Raw genomic sequence first — 9,345 nt, 5'->3', positions numbered from 1 at the left:
TACAATATAAATTAATTGAACAAATTACATTTAACAAATAAATGTAGAAATTGACCACTGTGATTCTTTATTTCAAAATAAATGTTTATACAAAAGCTAGGCTTTTAGTATACACTCTAACACTTTTCTCCCGTGACGCCGATCCCACCTCTTCCCCCTCTCATCTTCTCCACGTATCTTCTCCGCCCAATCGTCTCTCACGACGTCGGCCACCTTCTCCTTCTTCCTCCCCGAGCCGATCCCTTTCCTCTCCCTCTCCCTCTCGCGACGCCGAGCAGCGCGGCGCTAGCTATCGCTTGGTCTTCTTTGAGCCCTAGCCATCTTCTCGGCCATGCCTTCTCCACCCGACAGCGCCGCCACCCGCAGACGCCTCAGTCCCTCTGCCCTAGCGCCGACAGACGACCGTCTCCTCTGTGCCCTAGCTTGAATCTGTCGTCGTCGCTGTGAGGACTGCGCCAACCCTCGCTGGAGTGACTGAGTTCTCATCCCCTCTGCCCTAGCGCCGCCTTGCGACATCGCTGACCATCACCTCCTCTTCAGCGGGTTTGTGGAACCTTTTTCCTCTTCGGTGTAGGTCTGCTACCGACCTCGTTCCCCGTCTTCCCTGCTGTGTCATCGAGTTGTGCCCTAGCATCGTCGCCACCCTTCTCTGTCCCGGCTCGGCACCACAGTGACATTTGGATTTCACTAGAGAGGAAGCCCTGCCAAATGTCTCATCGTTTTTCATGAGCAATTGAATGTGCTTTGGGATGACGCGTCATTTTTGGCCAACTCCAACACCTTGAACAATAAAGAAATGTAAATTTAGGTAGAAAAGGGGATCCCTAGTGAAAGAACAAAACAACGAAGCTTATGTCAGCATCTATGTACTCAAGGATTATAGAGAGAGACCGGTGCACCGGAACCAACGCGCTAAGAGTATCGATCGACCCCAAGGTATTGAGCGATGCACCCCATTGGGAACTGGAGGCTAGCCTTCTGCAACCAAGAAACAACCTTCATCCCCTTTGCCTTGCTATGACCACTCTTAGTCGTCGTCGCCCCCATTGTCATCAAACTCATCACAAGAGATCGAAGCTATTCGACAGGAAAAAAAAATAGCAGCAACGATGGATGCTAGATGGATAGGGTTTGCACATGATTTTATTGAATGGGTCGTCACTCGGATTGCCAGCGTGGAACAACTAAAGATGTTAGATGATGTGAAAATTTTAGATATTTGACTGTCACGATTAGCTTTCACATGGCGATAATCCTCCTTTCCAATTAAGTAAAATATGTTCCACAAATCTTCCATTATCAATAATAATGAATAAATGATAATAGCACGATGTACCAATCATTGGTTTTTTCCTTTTTTATTTTTTAAATATTTTTATTTTTTTAATATTTTTTACACGTATTCTTTTTTTTTTATTATTTACACGGTTTTCCTTTTTTAATTTTTTACACGCTATTCCTTTTTTTTTTCACATTTTCCTATTTTAAATTTTTACACGTTTTCCCTTTTATATTTTTAAATATATTTCTTTTTTTTATTATTTACACGATTTTTCTTTTTAGTTTTTTACACGCTTTTCTATTTTTTTAAAAAATATTACACGTTTTTCTTTTTTAATTTTTTACAAGTTTTTTATATTATTTATTTATATACTACTATAATTTTGACGAGTGCAGTTTGAAACATGTATAGTTTGCAAATCAATTCTTATCCATTAGAAAAAAAAATAGATCCGCTATCTTAACGGATCCCTTATGTCGGGTCCACGGATATGAAAGAAAGTAAATATAGATACATAGGTGTTAGACGTATGGTGGGTGACCACAGGTCATCAGTTTCTGGTAATCGACTCCTGGTCATTATGCAGAGATATCATGCGTCCACCATCTATGTTATGCCCTAGGGGCATTACCCATTAGAGGAGAGAATATAAGTGATTTATTGCCGCACTAATTCTTATCCATTAGAAGAGAGAAAATGGTTTATAGCAGTACTTTATATAAAATGTTGTTAGCGATTTGAAAATTATTCCTGGAAGTTAAGCAATAAAAATGATGAGTAGCAGTATCTGACACAAAACCATTACTACGTAGATAATTTCAATGTCTTGTGATCCATTGCACCATTTCCTCGGGATAGAGATATCAATTTGAGTTGGATCCGTTAAGTTGGATTCGTCAAATTGATACACTTTAATTGTTATTTTTTAAAAATATTATTGATCAATTTTAACTTCGATAAGTTATTAACTAAATTTATCTGGTCAAAAATATTTAATTCGTAACTAATTCTTTTTTAGCATCATAAAAAAAATATTTATAACAATTAGTGGATAAATGAGAATATGAAAACAAAATAGTATAAAAATTGACAACAAAAGATAGAAATTGTGAAAGAAATAAAATTTAAAGAGGAATAATCTATTTTAATATTAAATATATTTTTATTAAAAAAATTAAACATAAAAATGTTATGTCCAAATTTTTAAAAAATTATAAAAAATTAATAATAAGTATAACCAATAAATATTTTAATTTATTAGTGAAACCTAACTTACACTAGTAAAAAAAATTAAATATTACCGTTCAAATCTAATTTTGATAAACAATAAATTAAACATTACTGAAAAAAAATTTGGTTAATAAAAAATTATATATTACCTGTTAAATCTAACTTTGATTATAAAAATAAATTAAATATTACCGACCAAAGTTTGAATGATTTGATAGCAGTTTGTAGCAACATTTTACACAAAACAATATTAAAAGTATTTAGTATGAATGATTTGATAATTGTTCTTAGAATTTAGAGCAATAAAAACGGTTAGTAGCAACATTTGACATCGAACCATTGCTAAAATTATCTAATATCAGTAGTTTCAAGATCATTTCTAATATTTATATAATTAAGAGTGGTTTACAGCGGTGGTTTATTCAAATTGATGTTAAAACTATAAATAGGAGCAGTTTGAAAATTAATTCTATAACAATGGAGCAATAGAAGCCTTTTATAATGACACTTTACACAAAATGATGTTAAAAGTATTTAGTAGGAATAGTTTGATAATTGTTCTTAAAAGGTAGAGCAATAGAAATGGTTACTAGCCGTGTTTGACATAGAACCATTGTTAAAGATACCCAATATCAGTAGCTTCAAGATTGCTTCTAATAGTTATATCAGTAAGAGTGGTTTATAGTGGCGGTTTAATCAAATTAGTGCTAAAGCTATTCAACAAGAGTGGTTGCAAAACCGTTTTGAAAAGGTAAGATAATAGAAACGGGTTAGTTCAAATTGATTCTGTTGTTTGATTTCCAAGAGCGGTGTTACAACCGCTCCTAATAAACCGCTTCTATATGGGTGTTTTTTTTGTAGTGTGTATGCGAATCAATAGATTCAATTGCCCGCAAAATAATCGCTATCCCATCTGGCGTCTTAAGATGACACTTTGTAGAAGATAACAACCATCTGCTATATGTTGTAGCAACTATCTGTTAATTTCTACATAGTTGATCTTGAGCAGATAATGTTATAGTAGCTACCTATTAGCTTCTACATGCCCGATCATGATCAGATAATATTCATTTGAAATGTATTCAATGTCATGGAATCCCCTTCGTTTGACTCGTCTAAGAACACACAAACAACAAAATAAAACACAAGAAATTGAACTCATCGAAGTTTATAACAAGAAAACTTATCTTTGAAACAAGAAATGGAGAAAAAAAAATTGTTATGCAAATAGGGCACCCCTTTTCCCAAAAACCTACGAATGGAAAAAGGAAAAAAAAACCCCAATGATACGATGGAACTTTGCAATCCTATGTGTCTCGTAAAATAGAAAATCATACTGAACTATCAGTCAAAGTCAAGATGTAGTAAATGCTACCTATGGAGGGTTAAACTCATCATAGAAGAAACTCAGGTTCTGATAAGCCCAATACACTCATTCCAGAGATTCAAAACTAAAATAAGGGAAAGTTAGTTATCATAGCCCCTATCTTAGCATAGATCCTGACACCTCTTCTGACTCATTCTCAAGCCTTGGCTACAAACACCCTCTGAGTCACAACTATAGACTCTCTCTCTCAGTCTTGACTATAGACTCCCTCATAGTCTTAGTTACAGACTTCCTCTCAGTCTTAGCTATAGACTCCCTCTTAGTCTCAGTAACAAACTTCTTCTTGGTCTCGACGATAGACTCCTCATTCTCAGTGACAGACTCCCTCTCAGTCTTGGCTATAGACTCCTTCTTAGTCTTGGTTACATACTCTCTCTCAGTCTTGGCTACAGACTTCTTATCAGTCTCGATGGCAAACTCCCTCTCAGTCTCAATTATAGACTCCCTCTCAGTACCTGTTGCCATTGCTGATATACTCTCTGTCTTAGTCCCATTCGCTAACACCCTCTCTTTGCATTAGATCTCGACAACATTATAGTATTCAACTCAGATCCTAGTTCTGTCTATTCTCAAAGTTACTCCACATGACCTCACCTTTTTGTCCTCAAGATAGGTCTAGGCCCTACACGAGTTCACTGAAAGTAACTACAAATATTTCAAAATGTGTGTCGCCCTGAAATGGGGGAGCAGTTGCAAGGTTGACAGATCCGATCTCTTAGATGCCCTATACGAACACGTGGCGCTAGATCAGCGGAACGACAATTAATAACTATTGGATTTGGTCCCCTCACTAGCTCTCACAGTGATAATATTTTGGCTAACGTTGAGATGCTCTCCGGATAACCATATAAGCACTCATGAAGGGAATAACAAATAATCCCCAATTTCTTGAAACCTTAGATCAGGTTCTACCCTTAGCTTCTTCTCCATCTCCAACTTCTCTCATATCACCTTAGCAAACCTTAACTTGAGCATTTGAGTGGCCCCGAAATCCACCCCACAACCAGTCTAACTTTCTTTTAGAGTGCATTTCAAGTTGATTCTTCTCAGTCATCGGAAATCTTCGGAGAAAGCGTGCGTTAGTAAGTTCGTTGACTGGTGGCTTGACCATCCACGGTATTTAGCTGGAACACTCTACATTGGGTGGAAAAGTTAAGACCTAAATTAAAGAGAGGAGGAAAAAAAGAGGAAGTTTTTCTAGGATCGAAAAAGCACTAGAGGAGGGGGGGGGGGGTTGAATAACGTGTGTCGCTACTCCTATTTTTTGAAAACTTCTTTTAACTCTTTTCAAAGTATAGGCAGCGGAAATAATAAAACAATCACAACACAAAGACACTTTGTTTTATTTGGTTCACAACCAGACAACTACTAGTCTAAGACTTACGGTCATTGACCTCTTCCGATGGGCAATCCACAAATGTTATCCTTCTCAAAAAGAAGGAGGTTCTTCTCTTACAGAAGATAGGGATCGGTAATAAGTTTACCGACCTTTTTCAAAAACTAAGTACGAAATACAAAACTCAAATAATATATTGACAAAAATTTGCTCAAGATGAAGTTCGTTGTCGTAGTAGCATAACATCGCAGTATCAGAGTTTTTGCACATAATGGAAGTAGAATATGTAAAAAATTAAATCCCATAGTCTCTCATGAGTTCTTTTATAAGATATTTTAGGTGCCTAAACCAGCCCCGAGTGCATTCAGCTCGATCTCATCTGATCTGATTGCGTTGCAAATTATCCATCTTTGGGCGTCTGGAGTCCTTTTGGGCGCCTGAACTGCTGACGTAGTGATAACTAGGTGAAGCTCTATCCGACTTCTTTAGCTGCAACTTATCATTACCCAAGCGCTTGGAACCCTTATATGCGCTTGGATATTGATGTTCACAGATCAATCAGAACATGCCACCTCATTTGGAAGTTGGGCAGAGTTCAGGCCATTCGGGCACTAACTAAACCCTGTTTGGTCACTCGGATCTCCGATCGCTTGGAACCAGTCCGGTCATCCAAGGTTCATTAATTTCGGCCAACTTTCGGTTATCGATCCCTGCATAACAGTGTTAGCTCAATAATAATAATAAAATATTAAGAGGTGACATTTTTACAGTTGTTCGATCTTGACTTTGGATTTCCCATAAAACTCTAGGTCAGACTGACGCCTAGTGTTCCCTTAAAGGATACTCGTTCTTATTTACTCAACTCAGGAAAGTTTACCTAATGTCAATTTTCTTGACTTATTTGGACTTTTACTCAACATCTAATCCTCGGACCTTAAGGCTTCCTCCAATGTTCAGTGCTCACTTGACCCATCAACTTGCTAGATATCCAGTTCGTTGACCCTTGTAGTCTTTCCTCGTGGTGTTCTCAATCTGTCAAGCCTTCCATCTTTGCCTAGTATCCGATCCATCTAACCTATTAAGACTTCTCTTGCCCCCAGGGCGTAGCACAGACGGTGGGCGCATGGTATCTCTGGCGTAATGGTCAGGGGTCGATTCTCAGAAACTGACGACCTGGGGTTTACCTCGCCATGCGCCTATGGCCTGTGTACCTGCATGAACCTCCCTCTATATCCGTGGGGCCGGCACTAGGGGGGCCGCTAAGGTAGCGGATCTACCTTTTTTTTTTTATTAAGACTTCTCTTTGTCTAGTATGATATCTGGTCAATCTGACCGACTAAGATTTTCTTTAGTTAGTATCTGTCCAACTGACCTATTAAAACTTCCTCATTAAGCTATTTACACACTTAATCAACATTATTAGATTACAATACAATTTAAATTTGAACCATTTATCAAGTGCCCCTTGCACCAATAATTTTTAGGTTAAAACTCCAAGAGATTGAACATCAAACCCTAAACATTAAATCCGGTTCATAAACATAGAAATTTTAAATCACGTCTACATTTCAGATACTCACTTTAAATGGGACGCCAATAAAGTCCTTTTAATTTTTGCCTATTATATAGTTGTTTAATCTAATGCTACAAGAGAGAAAAGGATGGAGAATTGCTTAATTCATTGCTAATATAATTGAGCTAGCACAAGGAAGGACACCAATGATCATTGCCGAACAAATGGAGCACATATAATTTAGATACGATTCAGATTTTGCTTGCAAATCTATTACAATTTATTCAATGGAAATGCTGCTGGATACGAAACGAGCTGAGTCGGTCCGCGATGGCAGTGGCGATAGCTGCGGTGAAGTTGGGATCGACCACTAAGAACGATGCCATCTGCTCGACCAGCAGCCTCTGTAACTCCGGCAATTCCACCGTTTCCTTCAAAACCAAGCCAACTGCATCGCCTCCTTCTGCGGCGTTATTGAGATTGATTGATCGTTCATCCTCCGAAGGGAGTCGGTGATTGTGCTCGCCTTCATACACCACCACCAACACCGATCTATCTTCTACACTTCTTTGCACCTAATTAATAAATTAACGATCGAAATCACTAAATGCCTCTCAGAGAGCTTTTGATTAATATTGTTCTATCTGTTTGGTTAAGCGTGTACCTTCTTCTTGACAGGGCAGGAAGGTGCGAAAGAGCATCTGAAGTAAGCTCTGGGGAACGGGCTGTCCCTCGTCACTTTCTGTCCGTATTTCCGCCATTGGTATCCATCCTTCACCACCTAATCGATCAACAGTATATTCAGCAAAGCATGCTCTATGTGATTCGTGGAACTGATTTTTTTTTTTTTCTTTTTTACTTACATTGCTCGAATCGTTTTGATCAGTTCTAACGCAAATCTTGAAGGTTTTGACGACGGGATCAGTAACTGATTTCAGTCTCTTCCATGCGTCTTCATCTTTTGCGCAGTCTACTATCCACTTCCTTTTCGGCGAGCTTGATCCGTTTTCGAAATCGAATGACTCGCTGCGCCGTCGAGCTGCACCGTGACAGTTTCGAGACAAGGCGGCGACGATCTCCGTCAGCCTCCTGTTCTCTTCGCTGACCTTATTCAGTTGGGCTTCGAGGGTGTCTTCTTTACTCGAGAAGCTCTGTTGACCAAACGATGAATCGACTTGTGTGGATAAAGAAAAATTAGTCGGCCTCGCCGGAGTCGGAACGTCGACGGGGGAGGGACGAGGTCCGACGCAGAGGTCGAGGCTGAGAGATGAACGATCGTTGGTCCCGTCATCGTAGTCCATTGGATTCAGGAATTGAAGTGGCCTGTTTGATCGGGCAAAAGGAGAAGTGTTCTTATAGAAGAAGACTCGTGATATTGCTTAACCTTCCTGTCATGTAAATTTCAAGGAAGCTTCGTGTCATTTGATTTTATTATTATTATTTAATAATATTATTATTTTTTTTAATTTTGATATCATTTTCATTTTGTGTCTGTTTCTAAAATCATTTAATGACATTAAAAAAAGACTGATACAAGACGTGTACGAACGCGTGACTAATTATTGTTAATTTGCCTAATAATGTAATAAAGGATTAAATTTTCTGATCGGTCTTGTGTATAGTGCCGACTAAAATAAAAAATAAATGAAATAAATTTGTATGCGCGTCTTGCTGCATCCCCTATAAAAAAAAATACAGCAATTAGTAACGGAATATTTCCTTCGCTAATATGTCGTTAAAGACAAATTCCGCTATTAGCAACGGAAATTAATGTTCCATCTCTAATGGCTAATACTAGGAGAATATCAGTGGTTGGCAATTAATGATAGAAAATTAAATATCTGAACATCCATATCAATTACTCTAAATTAAATTTTTACTTTAAATTTTACATTTTACATTAAAAAACATACCCTACTCATTCTCTAAATATACATTTTATGAATTATAGTTGTTTAAATTTAAGAAATGAATTTCATCCCTAAACATTAAGAAAAATGATATGCTCAGGGAAAAAAAACTCAAGGAAAAACTTAAGGATAGAGACATAAAGTCATGGCCCACCATTTCATTTTTTGTAGACTCCATCACTTTATGTGTCTATCCTTGAGTTTTTCCTTTAGCTTTTTCTCTTGAGCATATCATTTTTCAACATTAAATATTATTTCTCTCTCCTTCCTCTAATGATAAAAAATTTCTCTCTCCTTCCTCTTATAATAAAGAATTTCTCTCTCCTCTATCTCTTTCCTCCATCTAATAATAAAAAAAAATACGAAGGAAAGAGAAAAATAATAAAAAAAATAAATATATGGCAAATTATAGGGAAGCTGATGTATCATGTAGTGAAAAATGGATATTTAAATTTAATAAAGTAGTTCTTTTACTCTAAATTTTAGATTTTGGGTGAGGATACTGATGTGGATGGTCTTAGCAACAGAAAATCAAAATATACAACGCTAATATCCCTACGAATTTTTTCCTTATTTTCTCTATTTACATTTAAATTTAATCTATTACAATTATCACAAACAATGATTTTTACAATAAAGTCATAACACATCACAAAAAATATTACAACATAATAAATTCACAACACA

The 9,345-nt window shown here is 37.1% G+C and overlaps 1 protein-coding gene across 1 annotated transcript; it reads right to left on the bottom strand.

The window, feature by feature from the left end:
- Positions 1-6,897: 6,897 nt before the first annotated feature.
- LOC122008308 (probable WRKY transcription factor 60) lies at positions 6,898-8,074 on the bottom strand. The gene is made up of 3 exons (XM_042564008.1): positions 7,612-8,074; positions 7,413-7,529; positions 6,898-7,323 (listed from the first exon to the last, which is right to left on the bottom strand). The coding sequence occupies exons 1-3, from the start codon at positions 8,047-8,049 to the stop codon at positions 7,033-7,035; spliced, it is 846 nt and encodes a 281-aa protein (XP_042419942.1). The 5' UTR covers positions 8,050-8,074; the 3' UTR covers positions 6,898-7,032.
- Positions 8,075-9,345: the final 1,271 nt, after the last annotated feature.

The sequence above is a fragment of the Zingiber officinale genome, chromosome 8A, assembly GCF_018446385.1.
Source record: "Zingiber officinale cultivar Zhangliang chromosome 8A, Zo_v1.1, whole genome shotgun sequence".
Lineage (NCBI taxonomy): Eukaryota > Viridiplantae > Streptophyta > Magnoliopsida > Zingiberales > Zingiberaceae > Zingiber > Zingiber officinale.
This window is presented reverse-complemented; position numbering and strand designations above follow the sequence as displayed.